Genomic DNA, 24,760 nt, shown 5'->3' on the forward strand with positions numbered 1-24,760 from the left:
AAATACAACACTAAATGAAAAAAATTACCTTTGCGTAAGGTGTACAGTGTATGGCTTCTCATCTATTACAATAATATAGGATATCTGTTCCTAGAGAATCCAGAACAACTGAGATGAAGAGCCATGTAACAGCAGCAAAACAATAATTTTACATCAGTCAATCCCTCCAAACAATCCCTAAAATGTCTTGATTAAAATGTCTCAGACTATACGTGATTTAAAATTTGCAACAATATATCAAAATTATAACATGTTTATTATATAATCCAGTCTTACTATTTCTATAAAAATAAACCTAACCTAAGGATTTATATGGGATTAGAAATCTATATATAACTATATATAACTGAATTTTAAGCTCTTCTGAAATCAGAGACCATATGCTATACTATAATGTCTATGTAGGTGGCATCATTGGGATAATAAGGTATCCTATATCAGCGAAGCTTATTCTATCAGGCACAAAAGATATTATAACTGTTTTCTTAAAATGTATTGCCTGGGGGCGCCTGGGTGGTTCAGTCGTTAAGCGTCTGCCTTCAGCTCAGGTCCTGATCCCAGGGTCCTGGGATTGAGCCCCGCATTGGGCTCCCTGCTCCGCGGGAAGCCTGCTTCTCCCTCTCCCACACCCCTTGCTTATGTTCCCTCTCTCGCTGTGTCTCTCTCTGTCAAATAAATAAATAAAATCTTTTAAAAAAATGTATTGCCTGATTCCTGTATTCTTGAACAAAATTTGGTATTGTTTTTTACTCTATCACTACTATTCTCAAGTTAAAACATGGATAACAATAAGTTGTAATATCACTAAGTTGCTGTACCTGAGTGATGAGATTTTATCCAGCCAAAGAGAATATGTAAAAAGCAAGAGTTAGAGCATCACTGGAAGGAAAACTTAAGCATATAAAAACCAAAAAGACACAAATACCAGAACGAAGAAAAAGATAAGCCTTCTAGGATCTGTGACTGTCAGCCCTGCCCACCCACAAAAACCCCACAAGGGGCAGCACAGAGAGAGCCTGGTAGTTTGGGGTCCCTGCAACCCCAACAAACAGACTGGGAGTAGATATCTGGTCTGACTAAAGGCCCTGCCCACCAATGAAAATTTCTCAGGGGACAACACAGGGAGAGCACCCTGCAGTGGGCTAAGACTGCAGTTCTGGCAAACATCTGGTCTGACTCAATTCAAGTCCAAGACGGCCCCAGACTAGCCCCTTAACAACACAGGGACCAAACATTGTCCACAAAAGGCAAAGAGAACCACTGCAGACAATTGGACCTAAGGCAAACACCTCTCAATCACAACATTAGGATGCATACAACACACATAGGTGACACCCCTGAAGCACCAGGTTCTGGTAAACAGGGGACATTGCACTTCAGGGCACTACAGCATCTCTTCTTCATAAAGCCACTACTTTCAAGAGCAGAAGTAACTGACTTTCCTAACACATAGAAACAGACACAAAGAGTTAGACAAAATGAGAAGACAGAAGAATATGTCCCAAATGAAAACAAACAAGCAAACAAATTCACAGCAAAAGAGCTAAATGAAATGAAGATAAGCAATATGCCTGAAAGAGAATTCAAAGTAATGCTCATAAAGATACTCACTCGACTTAAGAAGATCCCTATTAGACCCTAAACAAAGAAATAGAAAATATAAAAAGAACCAATCTGGGATGAAGAACTCAATTATAGAAATTAAAAATACAGTAGAGGGAATAAATAGACTAGAGGAAGGAGAAGAATAAACCAGTGAGCTACAAGACAGAGTAATGGAAAGCAACTAAGCTTAACAGCAAAAAGTAAAAGAACGATAAAAAATGAGAATAGGTTAAGAATCTCAGCAACACCATCAAGTATAATAGCATAAGCATTATTGGAATCCCAGAAGGAGAAGAGAGAGAGAAAAGAGGACAGAAAACTTATTCAAAGAAATAACAAATGAAAAGTCACTAATCTGGGAAGGAAACAGAAATCCAGATCCAGGAAGCACAGAGAGCCCCCAACAAAATCAACCCAAAGGGGTCTACACCAAGACATATAATAATTAAAATGGTACAAAGAAGTGATGAAGAGAGAATTTTAAAATCACTAAGAGAAAAGAAAACAGTTATATACGAGGGAAATTTATCAGCAGAAACTTTGTAGGCCAAAAGGGACTGGCATGATGTATTCAAAGTACTAAAAGGAAAAAAAAAGTCTGCAGCCAAGAATACCCTATCCAGCAAGGATATCATTCAGAATAGAAGGAGAGATAAAGAGTTTCCCAGGGGTGCCTGGGTGGCTCAGTGGTCAAGCGTCTCCCTTCAGCTCAGGCCCTGATCCCAGGGTCCTGGGATTGAGCCCCGCATCGAGCTCCCTGCTCAGCAGGAAGCCTGCTTCTCCCTCTCCTACTCCCCCTGCTTGTGTTCCCTTCTTGCTGTCTCTCTTTCTCTGTCAAATAAATAAATAAATAAAATCTTTAAAAAAATAATAAGTAAAAAAAAAGAGTTTCCCAGATGAACAAATGTTAAGGAATTCATCACCACTAAATCAGCCATACAAGAAATGATAAAGGAAATACTTTGCCTGGAAAGGAAAGACCATAAGCAAGAGTAGGAAAAGTAGGAAAGGAAAAAATTTCACAGGTACATATAAACATAATAAAAGTAGTAGATCAATCACTTATAAAACCAATAGAAAGGTTAAAGCACAAAAGCAGTAACATCAGTCAGAAGATTCACAAAATTTTAAAAAAAGATTCACAAAATAAAAGGATGTAAAGTATGACATCATATACCTAAAATATGGGGGGAGGAAGTAAAAAATCAGTGCTTTCATGTGTTCAAACTTAAGCGACCATCAGCTTAATGCAGAACTGCTATAAACACAGGATGTTATATATGAACCTAACGGTAACAACACGTCAAAAACTTATAATAGATATGCAAAAAATAAAGAGAAAGAAACCCAAGCATTTCACTAAAGACAGCCATCCAACATGAGAAGAGAGCAAGAGAAGAATAGAACAGAGAACTACAAAAAAAAAAAAAAACCTGTAAAATAAGTAACAACTGGCATTAAGTACATAACTATAAAAATTACTTTGAATGTAAATTAACTACAATCAAAAGACACAGGGTAACAGAATGGATAAAAAGGCAAGATCCATTTATATACTGCCTACAAGACACTCATTTCACATGAAAAGACACATGCAGATTCAAAGTGAAGGGACAGAAAAACATTTATCATGCAAATGCAAGTGAAAAGAAAGCTAGGGTAGCAATACTTATACGAAACAAAATAGATGTTAAAACAAAGACTGTAACAAGAGACAAAGGACGCTACATAATAATAAAGTGAACAGTCCAACAAGAAGATGTGACAATTGTAAATATTTATGTACCAAACATGGGAGCACCCAAATACATAAAGCAACTATTAACAGAAAGAAAGAAATCAATAATAATACAGTAGTAGGGGACTTTAAAACTTGCATCAATTGAGAGATCATCCAAACACAAAATCAACAAGGAAACAGTGGCTTTGAATGATACATAGGACCAGATGGAACTAACAGATATATTCAGACTATTCCATCCAAAAAAGAGAAGAATACACAATCTTTTCAAGTGCAACTGAAACATTATCCAGAATAGATCATGTTAGGCCACAAAATAGGTCTCAACAAATTCAAAAAGACTAGTATTATATCATGCATCATTTCTCACCACAATGTTATGGAACTAGAAATCAACCACAAGAAAAAATCTGGAAAGAACACAAATACATGGAGGTTAAATAACATACTACTAAGCAATGAATGGATCAACCAAGAAATCAAAGGGGAAATCGAAAACTATATGAAGACAAATGAAAATGAAAACACAGTAGTCCAAAATCTTTGGGATGCAGCAAAAACTGTTCAGAGGAAAGATTATAGCAATACAGGCCTACCTCAAGAAGCAAGAAAAATCTCCAATAAAAACCTCACCTTACACCTAAAGGAGCTAGAAAAAGAACAGTAAAAGAAGCCCCAGACCAATTGAAAGACAAATAATAAAGATTAGAGCAGAAATAAATGAAATAGAAATTAAAAAAACAATAGAACAGATCAATGATACCAGGAGCTGGTTCCCTAAAAACATAAACAAAATTGATAAAACCTTAGCCAGAATCATCCAAAAAAAAAGAGAGAAGACTCAAACAAAATCGGAATTGAAAGAGAAAAAATAACAACCAACACCAAAGAAATACAGAAAAATATTATAAAAAATTATATGCCAACAAATTGGACAACCTAGAAGAAATGGATAAATTTCTAAAAACAATCAAATAAGTAATCCAAAAACTCCCAACAGACAAAAGTCCAGGACCAGATGGCTTCACAGGTGAATCCTACCAAAAACTTAAAGAAGAGTTAATACCTATTCTTCTCAAACAACTCCAAAAAGTAAAGAGGAAGGAAATGTTCCAAATTCATTCTGAAGCCAGCATTACCCGAATAACAAAACCAGATAAAGACACCGCAAAAGAAGAAAACTACAGGCCAATATCTCTGATGAACATACATGTAAAAATCCTCAACAAAATATTAGCAAACCAAATCCAACAATACATTAAAAAAATCACTCACTACAATCAAGTGGAATTTATTCCTGGGATGCAAGGGTGGTTCAATATTCCAAATCCATCAACATGATACATCACATTAAAAATAGAAAGGATAAATACTATATTATCATTTAAATCAATGCCCAAAAGGCATCTGACAAAGTACAACATTCATTCATTCAAAGTACAACAAAGTAGGTTTACAGGGAACATGCCTGAACATAATAAAGGACATATATGAAAAATCACAGCTAACACCATACTCAATGGTGAAAAACTGAGAGCCTTTCCCCTAAGGTCAGGAACAAGACCAGGATGTACACTCTTACCCCTTTTATTCAACATAGTTCTGGAGGTCCTAGCCACAGCAATCAGACAAGAAAAAGGAATAAAAGACATCAAAATTGGTAAGGAAGAAGTAAAACTTAATTTGCACATGGCATGATACTATATAGAGAAAACCCTAAAGATTCCACCAAAAAACTACTAGAACAGATAAATGAATTCAGTAGAGTTGCAGGATACAAAATCAATGTACAGAAACCTGTTGCATTTCTATACACTAATAACAAAGTAGCAGAAAGAGCAATTAAGAAAACAATCCCATTTATAATTACACCAAAAATAATAAGATATTTAGGAATAAACTTAACCAAGGAGGTGAAAGACCTGTACTCTCAAAACTGTAAAACACTGATGAAAAAAATTGAAGATAACACAGACAAATGGAACAATATTCCATGCACATGGATTGGGAGAATTAATATTGTTAAAATGTCTCTACTATCCAAAGCAATCTACAGATTTAATGCAATACCATCATTTTTCATAGAACTAGAACAAATAATCCTAAAATTTGTATGGAACCACAAAAGACTGAATAATCAAAGCAATCTTGAAAAAGAAAAGTAAAGTTGGAGGCATCACAACCCCAGCTTTCAAACTATACTACAAACCTGTAGTAATCAAAACAGCATGGTACTGGCACAAATATAGACACATAGATCAACAGAACAGAATAGAGAGCCCAGAAATAAACCCACAAGTATAGGGTCAGTTAATCTTTGACAAAGCAGGAAAGAATATGCAATGCAAAAAAGACAGTCTCTTCAATATATGGTGTTGGGAAAACTGGACAGCCACGTGCAAAAGAATGAGACTGCACCACTATGTTACACCATACACAAAAATAGACTCAAAATGGATTAAAGACCTAACTATGAGACCCAAAAACATAAAATTTCAAGAAGAAAACATAGGCACTAATCTCTTTCACATCAGCTATACAAACATTTTTCTAGATATGTCTCCTCTGGCAAGGGAAACAAAAGCAAAATTAAACTATTGGGACTATAACAAAATAAAAAGCTTCTGCACAGCAAAGGAAACAACTAACAAAACTAAAAGAGAACCCACCAAATGGAAGGAGATATTTGCAAATGGTATATCTGATAAGGGGTTAATATCCAAAATGTATAATGAACTTACACAACTTACCACCAAAAAAACTTGAATAATCCAATTTAAAAATGGGCATTAGACATGAACAGACATTTCTCCAAAGAAGACATACAGATGGACAACAGTTATATGAAAAGATACTCAACATCACTCATCGTCAGGAAAGTGCAAATCAAAGCTATAATGAGATATGACCTCAGACCAGTCAGAATGGCTAAAATAAAAAGCACAAGAAACAATAAGTGTTGGCAAGGAGGTAGAAAAAAGCAACCCTAGTGCACTGTTGGTAGGAATGCAAACTTGTACAACCACTACAGAAAAGAGTATGGAGGTTCCTCAAAAAAATAAGAAGAGAATGACCATGTGATCCAGTAATTCCACCACTGGGTATTTACCCAAAGAATACAAAACACTAATTTGAAAAGATTTATATACCCCTATGTTTATTGCAGCATTATTTGTAATAGCCAAGATATGGAAGGAACCCAAATGTCCATCGATAGATGAATGGATACAGATGATGTGGTACATATACACAATAGAACATTACTCAACCATGAAAAAGAATGATATCTTGCTATCTGCAACAACATGAATGGGTCTGGAAGGTATAATGCTAACTGTTATATATACGCTATATTATATAACATATATATGCTATATATATATAACATATATATATATGCTATATGTTAACATATATATATATGTTATATATATAACAATATATATATAACATATATATATATGTTATATATATATAACAAATGCTATAATGTTAACTGACTGATCCACCCAGGTGCCCCTACATCATTTATTTTATTTGAACTTTTAAAACTTTTACCACAAGCAATGACAAATGTTAGGCAAAACACAACATTCTGATCCATATACTTGCTTTTACTATCAAAACCTTAAATTCCATATCAGTAGTAGTACTGCATACTTATATTCATTCTATAATGGGGTTGATATATTTGTTTTTAATAAAAATAAAAATTTCATATAATATTTACATGAAAAATATCTCTTACATTTTCTGCTTCTGAATTATCACTTGTATTTGCTTGGATTTTCTCTGGAACTACAATTTGTAGAAATGAATTTTGAGAACCTGAAGAAAGGAAAAAGACAGTTAATAATTGTGTCTTATACCTGAGTAAGTATTTGTTCAGGTTCTTTTGTAGAATTCACTTGTGCACATATGAGTAATCAATATGTACTCCTACAAAAATCTTGAAAACACTTAATTCAAAAACAGACAAGATAGTTATGAAAGACCAAAAAAGGACAGAGGGTGGGGACAGGGGCATAGTATTAAACTTACACAAAATTTATTGCTCCTGAGGAAAACAGAACAAATAGACCAAAAAATAATCAAAGATATACTTCAAGAAAATTTTCCTGAAAACAAACTGAGGATTGCTGGAGTGGAGGGGGGTGGGAGGGATGGGGTGGCTGGGTGATGGACACTGGGGAGGGTATGTGCTATGGTGAGCGCTGTGAATTGTGTAAGACTGATGAATCACAGACCTGTACACCTAAAACAAATAATACATTATATGTTAATAAAAAATATAAAAATTAAAATTAAAAAGAAAATTTTCCGAAATAAAAATAAAAGATTAGAAACCATAGACTGGAAAGTTCACTGAATTCAAGAATAACTGATAATAAAACAGACATAGTCTACTAAAGTTATTGTGTGTCTAAGGTAAAGAAAGAATCCTATGGGCCTATGAGCAAAAAGAAAGAAAAAGAAAATCATATTGCGGGGGCACCTGGGTGGCTCAGTCATTAAGCGCCTGCCTTCGGCTCAGGTCATGATCCTAGGGTCCTGGGATCGAGCCCCGCATCGGGCTCCCTACTCAGCACGAAGCCTGCTTCTCCCTCTCCCACTCCCCCTGCTTGTGTTCCCTCTCTCGCTGTGTCTCTCTCTATCAAATAAATAAATAAAATATTAAAAAAAAAAGAAAAGAAAATCATATTGGGCATTAGGGAGAAAAGCAGCCTAGCCTGAGAATTTTTACATTATTCAACATTAAAAAAAATGAAGAACAACGTCTTTATTTTTTTAAGTTTTTATTTAAATTCCAGTTGGTTACCATACATGTTAATATTAGTTTCAGGTGTACAATATAGCAATTCAATACTTCCATACAACACCCAGTGCTCATCACAGCAAGTACACTCCTTAATCCCCATCACCTATTTAACCCATGCCCCCACCCACCTCCCTTCTGGTAACCACCAGTTTGTTCTGCATTGTTAAGGATCCATTTCTTGGTTTGCCGCTCTCCTTTCCGCCCCCCCCCTTTGCTTATTTGTTTTGTTTCTTAAATGGTATTCATCTTTCTCTGACTTATTTCAGTTAGCATACTACTCTCTAGCTCCATTCATGTCATTGCTAATGGCAAGATTTTGTTCTCTTTTTTATGGCTGAGTAATATTTCATTGTATACATACCACTTCTTTTTTTTTTTTTTCTCAGATGCTGGGTTAGGGTTTATGGCCAATTTTAGGTTTAGGGTTAAGGTTAGGGTCAGGGTGAGGGTATGTGCCTGGCATCCTACTGTTTAGAGAACTCTCCAGAGGGTTCAATTCAGGGTTAGGTTTAGGGGTTGGGGGTTAGGGTTAGGGTGAAGGTTAGGATTAGGGTTAGGTTTAGGGGTTAGGGGTTGGCAGTTGGGGGTTAAGGGGTTGGGATTAGGGACTAAAGTTGGGGTTAGGGTTAGCGAGTTTGGGTGTTACTGTATTTATACTAATTAAAGAAGATGTTACTTGAATGATGGTGTATACACAGTGTAGTTTCAGTGAGTGAAGCACAAGGCACTTCCCTTATGTTTCTACACATCCATTTACAAACACATATATATTAATGAAACAAAATGTTACTTCAACAATGGATTATACACAGTGTGGTTCAATGAGATAAGCACAGGGCTCTTCCCATATGCTCACATCATATGTTTACAAACACTTTTATCTTAATGAAAGAAAGTGTTATATGAAACACACATTATACTCCATGTAGTTACATTCAGGTAAGAATAGGTCTATTCCCACATTCTTTTACACATACATTTATAAACACATATATATCAATGAAAAAGATGTTATTTGAGCGATGGTTTATATATAGTGTAGTTCCAATGAGAAGCATATGGCTATTCCCATATGTTTCTATGCATATGCAGAAACTTTAATGAAAGAAGATCATACTTGAAAGACTGATTATACACACTGTGGTTTCAGAGTGTTAAGCATACAGCTATTCCCATATGCTTCTACATTTGAGAACAAGGTCTTTTAAAAATCTTCAAGAAAAGAAGTGTGAAAAACCTGGAATTTCATACCCAGCAAAACTTTCATTCAAATATAGAGGCAAAGGAGAAGTATTCACAAGCAAAAACGTAAAGGAAGTAGCTCAATGTCCCTGTCACCAAAGGCAGAGAAACTTCTTCCAACAAAGATATCAGTAGAGTTAAAGTAAAAGGTTAGTAGTGGGTATTAAATAAATTTAAACATAGAATAAGGTTAAAACAACCTTGAGAACTATAGTTATTTAATAGAGTACAAATGATATAGACATAATAACATATATAATAATGTCAGGCAGTACAACAAAAGAGGAATACCATATGCGCATACTGATTTCCTTAAATTTACAGCAATGTGGTCCAAAAAGAATTGTGATTAAAGCTGAAAATCAAGTGGTAGAAGTAGAAACATATTGTTCAATGGCATAACAGTATAGAAGAATTAAGATTTAAAATAACCACAGTCATACAATAAAGGGGAAAGCAGGAAGTGGGAAGTAGTAAGATACTAAATTTTCAAATTACAGTGAGGAATCACTATTACTGCCTAAATAAAAAATTTAATCTATTATGTAAACACTAGAAATATTCCAAATTAAGAGAACATACACAAAGTCACCCAGAAAATAAGCCAAAAGTCAGATTTTTACAGTGAAAGACTTTACCAAAAGTATGAAGTTAGAAAAGTATGACATAATTAAGAAGCTGTAAGATCAAAAATCTCAGTCTTATCAACAAATGTAAGTAGAATGAAATAACCAACTAAAAGAAAAATCTTCAGACTGGATCTCAAAATCAAAACCCAATTACTCAGACCTTGTATGGAATATTAAACACTTGCTCTAAGCTAATACTTATTTTAGAGGACCTAAAATATAACTGTGGTTCGTTTCAGGAAAAGATGTGTGCTTACAAGAAGACTGGTGATACATGAAATTTAGGATCAAATCTGAGTTTACTCATGGGTCTACAAATGCATCCTATCATAATTCGCCCAATTACAGAACAGTATGTGGAAATAGATATAATCAATATCTTATAGAATCCCCAATTTGCCTCCCTGACCCATATAATGAGGATTATTATGGTAGGGAGGACCAAATAGAAATCTCTGAATATCATATGCACCATCACCAAAACATTAAACCAAGTATTTCTAAATCCAGAAGGCAGTCCAACCCTGAGAAGAATTGAAATACAAAGAGCAGTGATTTCCACAGATCTGTACCTCTGAAACAAATAATGCAATATATGTTAAGGAAAAAAAAAAAAGAAGAAGAAGAAGATAGCAGGAGGGGAAGAATGAAGGGGGGGAAATCGGAGGGGGAGACGAACCATGAGAGACGATGGACTCTGAAAAACAAACTGAGGGTTCTAGAGGGGAGGGGGGTAGGAGGATGGGTTAGCCTGGTGATGGGTATTAAAGAGGGCACGTTCTGCATGGAGCACTGGGTGTTATGCACAAACAATGAATCATGGAACACTACATCTAAAACTAATGATGTAATGTATGGGGATTAACATAACAATAAAAAAGTTAAAAAAAAAATAAAGAGCAGTGATTCCTATTACTTTCCTATTTTGTTTGTTTGATTTGTGCTGATGATAAGCAATAATGACAATGAGTTGTCTTAAGTTTAATCAGGTGGTGACTGCAATAACAAATATTGTTCTAAATATAGTCTCTTTACTGAAGCAAAGCAACACAGGCATTGGCACCTGCATGTAATCCCTGGTAGAAAAAGGTGTTTTCTCTATCCCAATAAGCAGAGAATTCCAGGAGCAAGTTTGCATTCTCACTTGACAGTGAGAGCAATGTACCTTCACCATCCTTACTGCCTCAGGTATTTATCACTTTTAGTTTTACTTCTTCCTAGACCCTAACATCTCACTGTCTGTGGTAAGGGGAATAATAATTCCTCTCAAAGATGTCCATACCCTAATCACCAGAACCTGTGAATATGTTAGGTTACATAGCAAAGTATATTAGGGTTGCCAATAAGCTAACCTTAAAATAGGGAATTTATCTTGGATTATCCATGTGGTCTTAATTTAATCACAAGAGTCCTTAAAAGAAGATGAATGGGGCTGAAGAGAGAACCAGAAAGATGGTAGTGTGAAAAGAACTCAGCCCAATGCTCCTAGCTTTGAAGGTGGGAGGAAGGGGGCCCAGCCAAAGAATGCAAACAGCCATTAGAATCTGGAAAAAGGGGCGCCTGGGTGGCTCAGTTGGTTAAGCGACTGCCTTCAGCTCAGGTCATGATCCTGGAGTCCCAGGATCGAGTCCCACATCGGGCTCCCTGCTCAGCGGGGGGTCTGCTTCTCCCTCTGACCCTCTCCCCGCTCGTGCTCTCTCTCTCTCATTCTCTCTCTCTCAAATAAATAAATAAAAAAAAAAATAAAAATAAAAAAAAGAATCTGGAAAAGGCAAGGAAACAGATTGTCTACTACAGCCTGCAGAAGGAACACAGCACTGCCAAGGCCTTGATTTTAGCCCAAGGAGACCCATTTTACAGAACTGTAAGATAATAAATTTATATTGTTTAAGCCACTAAATTTGTGGTAACCTGTTACAGCAACAATAATTACATCATCTAGGAGAAAATTATTCTGGAATTCTGGAATGAAACTGGACCACTATCTCACACCATATACAAATATAATTTCAAAATGGATTAAAAACTTGAATATATAACCTGAAACCATTAAACTCCTACAAGAAAAAGTAGGCAGTAAGCTCTTTGACATCAGTCTTAGCAATATTTTTTTGGATCAGCCTCTTCAAGGAAGGGCAAAAAAAACTAAAAATAAATAATGGGATTACATCAAACTAAAAAACTTGTACAGCAAAGGAAACCATCAACAAAATGAAAAGGCAAGCTATTGAATGAGAGATTTTGTAAATCATACATCTGATAAGGGGTTAATATCCAAAATATCCAAAAGTTAATATCCAAAGAACTCACACAACTTAATATCTAAAAACACCCCAAATGAACAACCCAACTAAGAAATGGGCAGAGGACTTAAATACACATTACTACAAAGAAAACATACAGATGGCCAAGAGGCCCATGAAAAGATGTTTAACATCATTAATCATCAGGGAAATACAAATCAAAACTATAATGAGATCAAAAAGACAAAAAATAGTGTTGGCAAGGACGTGGAGAAAAGGAAACCCTCGTACACTGTTGGTGGGAATGTAAGTTAGTGTAGCCACTGGAAAAGAGCATGGAAGTCCTCAAAAAATGAAAACTAGAGCTACCATATGATGCAGTGATTCCATTTCTGGGTATTTAGCCAAAGAAAACAAAACACCAATTCGAAGAAAAGATATATGCACCCTTATGTTCACGGCAGCATAATTTACAATAGGTAAGATATGGAAGCAAACAAAGTGCCCATCAATAGTTGAATGGATAAAGAACATTACACAATGGAACATTACTCAGCAATCACAAAGAAGGAAATCTTGCCATTGTGACAACATAGATGGACCTAGAGGGTATTATGCTAAGTGAAATATGTCAGATGGAGAAAGATAAATACCACATGATTTCACTTGTATGTGGAATCTAAAAAACAAAAAACAAAAGAACAAACAAAACAGAAACAGACTCATAGATACAGGTAACAAACTGTTCATTAACAGAGGGGAACAGGATGGATTGGGTGGGAGGAAATAGATGAAGGACATTAAGAGGTACAAACTTCCAGTTATAAAATAAATAAGTCATGGCAATGTAATGTACAGCATAGGGAATATAGTCAATCATATTTTAATAAATTTGTATGGTAACCAGACTTATTGTGGAGATCATTTTGTAGTGTATAAAAACACTGAATCACTATGATGCACACCTGACATTAATAGGATGTTATGTGTCAACTATACTTCAGTTTAAAAAAAATAAAATTTTGGGCCTCTGGGTGGGTCAGTCAGTTAAGCGTCTGCCTTTGGCTCAGGTCCTGATCCTGGGATCGAGTCCTGCATCAGGCTTCCTGCTCAGCAGGGAGTCGGCTTCTCCCTCTCCCCTTGCCCCCCCGCCCCGTGCTCTCCTTCTCTCTTGTTCTCTCCTTCTCTCTCTCAAATAAATAAAATCTTTTTTAAGAAATTAAATAAAAATTTTAAAATGAAATAAATAAAATTTGAACTGACTGGAATGTGGATGATATAAGAAATTGTTAAATTTTAAGGTGTGATCACGATCCTGTGGTTATATTTCAAAAGTATCTTTTTGTCATTTAGCAATACATACTGGAGTATTTAGAGATGAAATGATATGTCTATAATTTGCTCCAAATAATGGAACAGAGGAAGTGGTGAGGAACATAAAAAGAAAAAGAACTGGCCAGGAGTTTATAACTATTGAAGGTGAGTTCTTTATACTCCTCTACTTTTGCATTTATTTGAAATTTCCATAATTAAAATTTAAAAAAAACAGTAGAGGCCAAATAGCAATGGAGTGATATCTTCAAAGTGCTATTGGAAAAATAACTGTCAACCTGAAATTCCATACCAAGCTAAACTGTCATTCAAGAGTGAGGGAGATATAAAGATATTTTCAAGTGAACAACAGACATTTTGCCACTCAGAATTCTTATGAAAAATCTAAAAAAACCAAAGAAGTGCTAGAAACAAAGTAAGCAAAGAAAGCAGTAAACAGTGGATAAATCTAAGCAAACCTGACTGAGTAAACAGTAATAGAGATGATGACTAATTTCGGAAACAATAAATAAAAGTGGCACTAAATACTAAATAACAATAATATGTAAGATGATGAAGGTGGTGTCTGACAACTTTCTATGGTCATTGTCTTTTTTGGAAGAAATTATATTCTTAACTTGGGACTTTGTTACATTACAATTAGAAATACAAAACACATAAGACAGGAAATGAGATTTTTTTTAAATGTTCTCATATAAAAAGCATAATACATAGAAAGCATAAAATACCATAATAGATTTAAATACAAATATACCTTCCTTGAGAGCTGAATGGCTTTTCCAGTTTACTACCTACGTAGATCTGGAAATTTCAGGGCCCAAGGGCTATTTTAATTCTTAAATAGTCAAAAGCTTTTTTAATCTGAGTTTGAAATTCCTTTGCTAATATACTACCTTCAAAAACTTAGTAGTTCCTCATCTAGTTGCTTTCAATATAAGTTATACACATACAAAACTTTTTAAAGTCACAATTTTCAAATCTGCTTTATTTCTGTGTCTTTTATATTTTGGATACTTGGCCCCTTTCAGACAAATAATTTGCAAATATTTCGCCTTCTCTAATTTCTTTGTCTAACTCTTTTTCTCCCTTCCTCCCCTCCCATCTCTCTTTCTCTCTCTCCCTCTTTCAACTTAATGATGGCAGCCTTGAGTCTATCTAGAAAAATATATGCCCATACCCTTAATTAGAGCTCTGCCCTGAGTAATTTTATCTAATTGAGAGTTTTACTGACACACTGGTGTTCAAACCTTTTTAAATTCCATTTCTTACTATTTGGAATGTGGAATCAGTCACCTTTTAAAATCCTGAAAGGCCCCAAATTTCTGGATTTATTCCCTATCATTTCTTTCTGCAAACTGGCCAATTGTTCCCTGAGATTATCTCCTTCTCTTACCACTTTGCCAAACTTGAGTAATTACAATGACCTCCACTGCAGAAAGATAACATTCTGTTATCTAACTTCTGTAGAATGCAATCATACAGTTTAACTATAACTTTATGAAATACAACTTTATGAAATGTTTTGTAACCTCCAGTTGGTTTCAATTTTTTGTCATCTATCATCCATTACCCACCATTCATTGCCCAGCAGCTCAAAGACGTCTATTTTAAGTTTGTTATGACAGCACACCACTTAAAAGTTCCAATTTCTATATTAGTCAACTTAGGCTGACCAGGCTACAGAATGGTAATAAGTAAAATACTGAAGTCTTGGTGACTTAACACAATAAAAGCTTATTTGTTTTTCATGTAAAGTCTGATGAGGGTCACCAGGAGCTTTCATTGAAGGAGTGACTCAAAGATCCAGGCTCCCTCCAACTGGTAACACCATAAACTCAGCTCATGGCTTCAAAGATGACTGTGGCACCAGAAAAGAGAGATGGAAGAAGGAGACCAACTCTTAATTGTCTTGATCCAAAAATTACACACATCATTTCTTCTTAACCTCATGAGCAAGAGATAGTTTGCAAAAAGGCCAAGAAATGTAGGCAAAAGGTAGATACTCAGTGAGCACTGAGGAATCTGTCACAAAAAAGGAGGGAAAATATATACTTACAGTAAATATTAGTCAAAGGAAAGTTGATGTAGCTATGTTAATATTAGCACAAATAGATTTCAATGGGGCAAAAGCATTATTAGGAATAAACAGAAGCAGGGCGCCTGGGTGGCTCAGTCGTTAAGCGTCTGCCTTCATCTCAGGTCATGATCCCAGGGTCCTGGGATCGAGCCCCGCATCAGCATCAGGCTCCCTGCTCCACGGGAAGCCTGCTTCTCCCTCTCCCACTCCCCCTGCTTGTGTTCCCTCTCTCTTCCTGTGTCTCTCTGTCAAATAAATAAATAAAATCTTAAAAAAAAAACTAGGAATAAACAGAAACAGGATATGGTTAATAAAAAGAAACCAGAATGAATGCAAAAGAATGAAGTTGGAACTCTCCCTCACACCATATATAAAAATTAACTTAAAATGGATCAACAACATACATTTAAGAGATAAAACAATAAAATTATTAGAAGAAAAGAATAAATCTTCATGATTATAGATTTGGCAATGGATTCTTAGATATGACACCAAAAACACGAGCAATGTTAAGAAAAAAATACACATATTAGATTTCATTAAAATTAAAAACTTTTGTTTTTGTGAATCAAAGGACACTCACAAGAAAGTAAAGACAGCCTACTGAATGAGAAAAGATATTTGCAAATCATTTCTCTGAAACAGGTCTAGCATCCAGAATATAAAAACAACTCGCATAGCTTGACAACAAAAAGAACAACAAATTTTAAAAACAGATTTGAACACTCATTTCTCCAAAGATACACAAAGGGTCAATAAGCACATGAAAAGATGCTCAACATCACTAATCATTGGGAGAATGCAAATCATAGCCAAAAGGAGATACCATGATATATCCACTAGGAAGACTATAATCATTAAAAAATAAAATAAAAATAACGTGTTGGAAAGAATGTGGAAATTTGGAACCTCTGTACTCTGCTGGTAGGAATGTAAAATTGTGTAGCCACTATGAAAAACAGTGTGACAGTTCCTCAAAAAAATTAAAAATAGAATTACCATATGATTCAGCAACTCCTCTTCTGAATATATATGCAAAAGAAATGAAAATAGGGACTCAAACAAGTACATGCCCATATATGTTCATGGCAGCATTATTCATAATGTCCCAAAAGAAGATGCAACCCAAATATCCATCTATAGATGAATGGATAAACAAAATGAAATATACATTTATCCATTTATATTCCACACAACAGAATATTACTCAGCCTTAAAAAGGAGAAAATTCTGACACATGCTACAACATAGATGAATATTGAGGGAGTCACGCTAAGTGAAATAAACCAGTCACAAGAAGATAAATACTCCACAATTCCAGTTATATGAGGTACCTAATATCCACAGAGACATAAAGTAGAACGGTGGTTTCCATAAGCTGAGGGGAGAGGGGAATGAGGAGTTAGTGTTTAATGGGTACTGAGTTTCAGCTTGGGAAGATGAAAAAAATTCTGGAGATGGATGGTGGTGATGGCTGCACAACAATGTGAATGTACTCGATGCCATTAAACCTTACACTTAAAAATGGTTAAAATGAGTACCAAACAGAAATCACAGAGCTGAAAAATACAATAAATTAACTGAAAATTTCAGTAGAGGGTTTCAACAGCAGACTAGACAAACAAAAGCTAAAGGAGTTCATCATTACTAGACGGGTCTTATAAGAACTGTTAAAGAGAGCTCTTTGTGCTGAAACAAAAGGATACTAATTAGTAACACGAAACATATGAAAGTATAAAACTCACTGGTAGAGCTAGAAAAAATCTACAAAAATAAAGGGGAAACTGAATATATTTTCCTTAATTAGTTTCTACTTAAAAAGCAATAAACTGTAAAAATCAGGGAAAAAAATAGTTAAAATGGTAAATTTTATGTTATGTATATTTTATCACAATTTATAAGCTGTTGTATAATGGGTATAGTACTTCCATTTTGCAAAATAAATAGGCTCTCGAGATAGGTTACACAATAATGTGGATGTACTTAACACTACTGACCTATACACTTAAAAATGGTTAAGATAGCAAGTTTGCAGGAAAACAGGCTAATAAATAAAAGTCAATCACTTTCCTACACATCAGCAAGGAACAAGTAGAATTTGAAACTTAAAACACAATGTCATTTATATGAGCATCCAAAAAAATGAAATACTTAGATTAGTCCATCTTCATGGAGAGTACAACTCAATACTGTCAAAATGCCAGTTCTTCTCAACTTGGCTCTATAGATTCATTACAATCTTAATCAAAATCCCATTAACACATTTATTCTAAAGTTTATATAAAGAGGCAAAAGACCCAGAATAGCAAATTCAATACTGAAGGAGAAGAATAAAGTTGAGACTGCCACTATCTGACTAAATGACTTGTTATAAAGCTACAGTAATCAAAAAAGTGTGGTACCAGTGAAAGAATAGACAAATAGATCAATCAAACAGAATAAAGAGCCCAGAAAAAAACCCTACATAAATACAGTCAGCTGAGCTTTGGTAAGAGAGCAAAGGCAATACAAAAGAGCAGATAACCTTTTAAACGGTGTTAGGACAAGTGAATTTCCACATGCAAAAAAAAAAAAAATCTGACACAGACTTTACACACTTCACAAAAATCAACCCCAAATGGATCACAGACCTAAATGTAAAATGCAAATTATGATTAGGTATGGCAATAATTTTTTTAGATAAAACACCCATAATGCATGAAGAAACAAATGATAAGCTATTCCTCATTAAAATGAAAAACTTCTGCTCTGCAAAAGACAATGTCAAGAGAATAAGAAGACAAGTCACAGACCACAGACTGGGAGAAAATATGTGCAAAAGGCATATCTGATAAAAGATTGTTCATCCAAAATATACACAGAACTCTTAAAACTCAACAATAAGAAAATGAAGAACCCAATTTAAAAATGGGCAAAACACCTGAACAGACACTTCATCAAAAAAAAATAGAGAGAGAGAGATGGCATATTAAGAAGATGAAAAGATGCTTTATATCATATATCACTAGATAACTGCAAATTAAAATGAGATACCATTACATACCCATTAAAATAACCAAAATCCGTAACACTGACTACACCTAAAGCTGGCAAGGATGGGAGGCAACAGGAACTCTCCTTCACTGTTGGTGGGAATGCGAAAATGATATAACCACTGTGGAAGATAGCTTGGCAGTTTCTTACAAAACTAAACATACTCTTACCATATAATTCAACAATCCCACCCCTTGGTATTTACACAAAGGAGATGAAAACTTTTGTCCAAACAAAAAACCTGCACACAGATGTTTCTAACAGCTTTATCCATAACTGCCAAAACTTGCAAGCAACCAAGATATCCTTCAGTAGGTGAATGGATAAACTGGTACATCTAGATAATGAAATAATACTCAGTGCTAAAAAGAAGTAAGATAAACAAGCCATGAAAAGACATGGAAGAACCTTAAATGTATATTTCTAAGTGAAAAAAGCCAGTCTGAATAGGCTACATACTGAATGATTCCAACTATATGACATTCTAGAAAAAGCAAAACTACAGAGACAGAAAAAAGTCGGTGTTGTTGGGAGTTAGGGGAGAGGGAAGGATGAATAGGCTGAGCACAGAGGATTTTTAAGACACTGAAACTACTCTATATACCACAATAGTGGATACATATCATGATACATTTGTCAAATCCAAAGAATGTACAACAGGCAGAGTGAATCCTAGGTAAACTATGGACTCTGGGTGATAATAATGTGTCACTGTAGGATCATCGATTTTAACAAAGTACCAAATGTAACAAATGTGTGGAATGTCAATAGCAGAGGGGGTGCATGTGTGAGGATGGTGTGTATGGGGAATCTCTGTACCTTCCTCTTAATTTTGCTATGAACCTAAAACACTCTAAAAAAATAAAGCTTATTCATTTTTTAAAAAATTGTTAAGATGATAAATTTTATGTTATGTGCATTTTACTATAATTTAAAATTAAAAATTAAGGATGCCTGGGTGGCTCAGTCGTTGGGCATCTGCCTTTGGCTCAGGTCATGATCCCAGGGTCCTGGGACCAAGCCCTGCATCGGGCTCCCTGCTCCACGGGAAGCCTGCTTCTCCGTCTCCCACTCCCCCTGCTTGTGTTCCCTCTCTCACTATGTATCTCTCTGTCAAATAAATAAATAAAATCTTAAAAAAAAAAAATTAAAAATTAAAAAACAAAGGTACTGCATTAAAAAAAACTCATGAGTAAAAAATCCAACGTTCAAGATCCCATGAATTCTTTTTTTTTTTTTAAGATTTTATTTATTTATTTGAGAGAGAGCACATGAGAGGGGTTAGGGTCAGAGGGAGAAGCAGACTCCCTGCCGAGCAGGGAGCCCGATGCGGGACTCGATCCAGGAACTCCAGGATCATGACCTGAGCCGAAGGCAGTCACTTAACCAACTGAGCCATACAGGCACCCGATTCCATGAATTCTTAATTGAACATATTTTGAAAAGTTCATTGATATGTTTTTATTGCATATTGCAACTAACTTTTACCATTTATCAAGTATTGATGTAGTATCCAAAGAATACTGGTAATTATCTGAAAAGGTTATTAAAATATTCCTCCCTTTTCCAACTCTATAAGCTGGATTTTCTTCATATACTTCAAATAAAACATAGCAACAGATTCAATGCAGAAATAGATATGAGAATCTAGCTATCATCTATTAAGCCAGACATTAAAGAGATTTACAAAAATCTAAAATCGTGCCAGTGTTCTAAATTCTTCTTGTTTCAGAAAACAGTTATTTTTTAAATGTGTAACTTATGTTACATATAATAGATCTGTTGCTGTCATTTTTTTTTTTTAAGATTTTATTTATTTGAGAGAGAGAGTGAGAGAGAGAGAGAGCACAAGAGAGGGGAGGGGGAGAGGGAGAAGCAGACTCCCTGCTGAGGAGGGAGCCCGACGCGGGACTCGATTCCGGGACTCCAGGATCATGACCTGAGCCGAAGGCAGTCGCTTAACCAACTGAGCCACCCAGGCGCCCGATTTTTAAATGAATAAAAATTCTTAAATTTCTATATTAATTTCCAAAATGACAAATATTAACAGATATAAACAAAACATAAGCAAAAGCTCTTTGAGAATTTCTGTAATTGTTAATGTGTAAAGAAAAATTCCAAAAAGTTTGCAAACCACTGCATTAAAATACTGAGTGTGTTATGGTGTGTTATGGTGAAGGTTTGTGTCCCCCCAGAATTTCATGCTGAAGTCCTAACCCCAGTGTGATGGTATTTAGAAATGGGACCTTTGGAAGGTAATTAGGGCTAAGGGTGGCCATGAAGGTGGATCTCTCAGGATGGGATCAGCGTCCTTATAAGAAGGGTTTGCTCTCTCTCCCCACACGAAGAGGCCATCTGAGTACATAGCAAGAAAGCCATGGTCTATTAGCCAGGAAGAAAGACCTCACCAGATCCCCAACACGATGGCATCCTGGGCTCAGACTTCCTATCTTCAGAACTGTGAGAAAATAAATTTCTGTTGTTTAAGCCACCCCATCTAGGGCATTTTGTTATGGCAGCTCAAGGTCACTAATATAGCATGCAATAGCAAAAAGACTGGTAACAATCCAAAAGTCTATTAATAAAAGAACTGGCTAAATAAACTGTGGCACCTCCAAACAAGGGAGTGCTGTGCAGATGGGGAGAAAAGACACTCCGTGTACTGACACTGACACAGGATGGCAAGATTCAGAACAGTGTATAAAAAGGGAAGAAAAATAAGAACATATCTAAAATGTTTGTTTGCATCTAAACCAGCCCTAATATATTTTAAAATTTTGAGGCTTCTTTATACTGTTCTTTGTATCCTGCCATAATGTACCTTTGTCACTCAGCGTAACAGACGCTGAATCTTTTTTTTTTTTGACTGCAGGGCAAATTATTCCCCATAGGTATGCCAGACAAGTTATGTTGGAACAAATGGTATGTGAGGAGAGTACGGCTTTTGTTTTCGTTTTCGTTTGGGTTTTGAGTGGAGTTCAAGAAGATTCTGGGGTGCTTCTGAGTGCAGGAAACGTTGGGGCAGTTTTGTGAAGTGCATGAAAGACCTACAAGAAAGGCTACCCCCACCCCAGATTCAAAAAGAAAGAGATCTGTCCTTGAGCTCATTAAAGTTATTTTCCCTTCTAGGGAGTCTCTTCTCTATCCCTACAGAGCGCCCCCAAAAGGCCGGGTTTCCAGGCTACCGCGGGGATTTCAATCGAGTTGGGCCACCATTTGGCCGGAGCAGGTTCTCCTTGAAAGAAGGAAAAGAAAAACCTTCGTCTGCCCAGACCCCGTGTAACAGGCTCTCCGCTGCCTTACCCGGTCCTGACGCCAGCAAGCCACCGAGCCCAGCGAGCAGCAGCAGCATTAGGCGGAGCATGGTGTGGCTTCTGGGCTCCAAGAGTGGACTGAGCCGGCGGCCGTTGAGAGCGCTGGAAGGACGCCTCGGCCGCCGCTCACCCGCGCGCGCTCGTGGGGCGGCGGTCTCGCGAGGCCGCTGTGGCCAGGGGCGCGCCGGCTAGGCAGCGCCCCGAATGCTAGTCGCCTGCAGGGTGCGCCCACCTTGCCCCCAGCCCAAATCCCGCGTGCCCGACCGAGAGAGCCCGCGGCTCAGGTGGGGTTATCCAGCCACCCGTGCCGTCGCAGTTGCGGTCCCCCACCAACCTTTCGTGTTGACGGACCTGAAAGTACTAACGCATTTATTGTAGCTGTTCTGTAGCACACACTTCCATTTGTTCTAAAAGACGATCGTGCGATACTTTCTGAATTTAAAACTATATGCACGCACACACTCATTATTTACTAAAGCTGGGTTTCTAAAAATAAAAATAGCCAGATGTGTGAAAAAGATTCCAAAAAGGGGAAAAGTGAGACTTTGATATCTTTGAAAAGAGTCTGCTGTGGGTTTTGTTTTTTGTTTTTTTCCCCCATACCTACTGCTCAAATGCACTGAGTAATCAGGCTGTGTCTACTTTTCCTCCAATCAGTCTGGTTCTTCACAAGCCCTTGGCTAGAATTCATGTGATATCATTCTCTTGTTCAATACCTTCTCAGTACAGTGAATACTTACTCAAATATGTAGTGAATGATATGGTGAAGATTCTTACCCAGAATTCCAGTACGTATGTTCCAGTAGAAAAATTTTCTAAATTCCAAGCCCAAGCTGCCACCCATTTTCTCCTATCCGCAATCCTTTGGCCACTCTGACTTCTGGTCTTTCTGAATAAACATTGCCTTATTCCCTGGGACTGCAATGCCTCCTCCCTCTCGGCCTCACCTCCAGTCTCCACCTATATGCACTACCTTTTAATTCTTTTGAAATCCCAAAGAATGAATTAATGGATCATACTAATTAACAGAAAGGCAGACACATAAACTGAAAGGCTGGGTGGGAACACAGAAAAGCTCACTTAGGGAATCACCACATCTAAACTGACAGTTGAGATGCGATTTTACTGATGCAAAGGATTTCAACAGGACCGTCTAAGCCTAAAAACAAGGCAACAAAAATCTACACCCAGCTTGTATCCCAACAGAACAGCCAATGCTAGACGAACACTGTTTCTAAGCAGTAGTTGAGCCAAAAGCTGGTTTCATCTTGCTTCGTAGTATTAGGAAAATAACTACAGTAAGTACTTAGACTTGTAAATTAGTGGGAAGTATTTTGAATGAAATCCTGGTTTATTATTGTTTCTCTTCTTCAACCTTTAAGCAGACTTTATATTATTCTTGTGTATTTAGTTCTCTCCATAACAGGAGTTAGATGTACCATCCAGAACTTATGTATCACAGTGCCTAATGATACCTGCAAGATGGTAGAGTTTCAGTAAACATTTATGGAATTTAGTAAAATCTGATTTGTGGTTTGAAAACCTGGACTGTGCTTAACTATATGGTTAGAGACCCAGGCATCTGCTTGAGAGAAAGGGAAAATGCAATATCCTGAGCAAGGTAATTTTGTGAACCTATGGTCCAACAGTGATATCAAAGTTACATATAATTGATCTAATTATTAAAATGTCTTTAGCAGATGGCAAAGAAGCCCTTTAATATTTGCAAATTTTGAAGTGACATCTATGGCTAAGAAATTTTACAATTTTTAACAGCAATCCAGAATAAATCAAGGAAAACCTAAGTGAAAAGCATATAAAACATGCAAAAAAATATATACAAAAGTAAGTTCAGACTGATCAAAGTCTTTTAGAAAAACTTCCTAAATATTCAAAAATCCAAGGATTTATCGAATTCTGAGAAAAGTTTTAAGTTATATAGTTAAAATATTACCAAGATTTCAGTGATACGAATTACAGTTGCAAAAATTGAGACTATATGACAGAAAGACACAAACATTTTAGTCTTATATGAATTCATTCAAAGATTTAAACTGAAATGAAGAATCATCATTTGGGAGTGTTTACACTTTTTTTTAAAAGGAACACACATTAAAGACTGTTTACTTCATTAATGAGTAAAGTGGTGAGGTATTACAGCCAGTTCAAAGGAGAATCCAAAGATCAGGAATATTGAAATAAATGTGCTAATGGAGGCAAAAAAGGGAGGGATGTCAGCTGAACCTCTGCTGGGCAGAATTTTCATGTCTATGGACACATTGCTATCAGTTATCTACAGTGATAAAACTATTTTACTATTGTAAAATAGCTCCTATAGAATCCTAAAGCCAGGAAAGGTGAGTTCTCTTCTAGAGTCTAAACTCCAGACAATGCATACACTGAAGTACAAATTTTCCCTATATTTCTATATCCTACTGTCCTTTTTATGGACTGCCTGGCCCCTGAGTATTTGTCCACCCACATCCTATATGTAATTTTTAATATATACCAGATTGTTAAAATAATGTATCATCTTCAAAGAACTGAAATATTTGTCTTCTTCAAAACTAATCTGTTTTCCTTTAATAACAAAAAAGCCACTGTGCACAATTCGGCAGAAGTCTGAAAATTAGTAAGATAATATCTGTAAAAGTTTGACTAGTGGTTTTATCTAAAACTAGTATGTTTTAATTAATAAGGTTATAAAGAGCTGGGTATTTAGGAA

General features: G+C 36.0%; 1 protein-coding gene across 1 annotated transcript in view; it reads right to left on the bottom strand.

The window, feature by feature from the left end:
* LOC118552476 (disintegrin and metalloproteinase domain-containing protein 32-like) overlaps positions 1–22,184 on the bottom strand; it is a 173,424-nt gene extending 151,240 nt beyond the window's left edge. Inside the window, exons 1-3 of the mRNA XM_036118919.2 lie at positions 22,025–22,184; positions 7,095–7,174; positions 29–90 (exon numbers count right to left, since the gene is read on the bottom strand). Coding sequence (XP_035974812.2) covers positions 29–90; positions 7,095–7,174; positions 22,025–22,085 — 203 coding nt within the window. The 5' untranslated portion in view covers positions 22,086–22,184. The remainder of the gene's footprint in view (positions 1–28; positions 91–7,094; positions 7,175–22,024) is intronic.
* Positions 22,185–24,760: the final 2,576 nt, after the last annotated feature.

The sequence above is a fragment of the Halichoerus grypus genome, chromosome 3, assembly GCF_964656455.1.
Source record: "Halichoerus grypus chromosome 3, mHalGry1.hap1.1, whole genome shotgun sequence".
NCBI classification, from domain to species: domain Eukaryota; kingdom Metazoa; phylum Chordata; class Mammalia; order Carnivora; family Phocidae; genus Halichoerus; species Halichoerus grypus.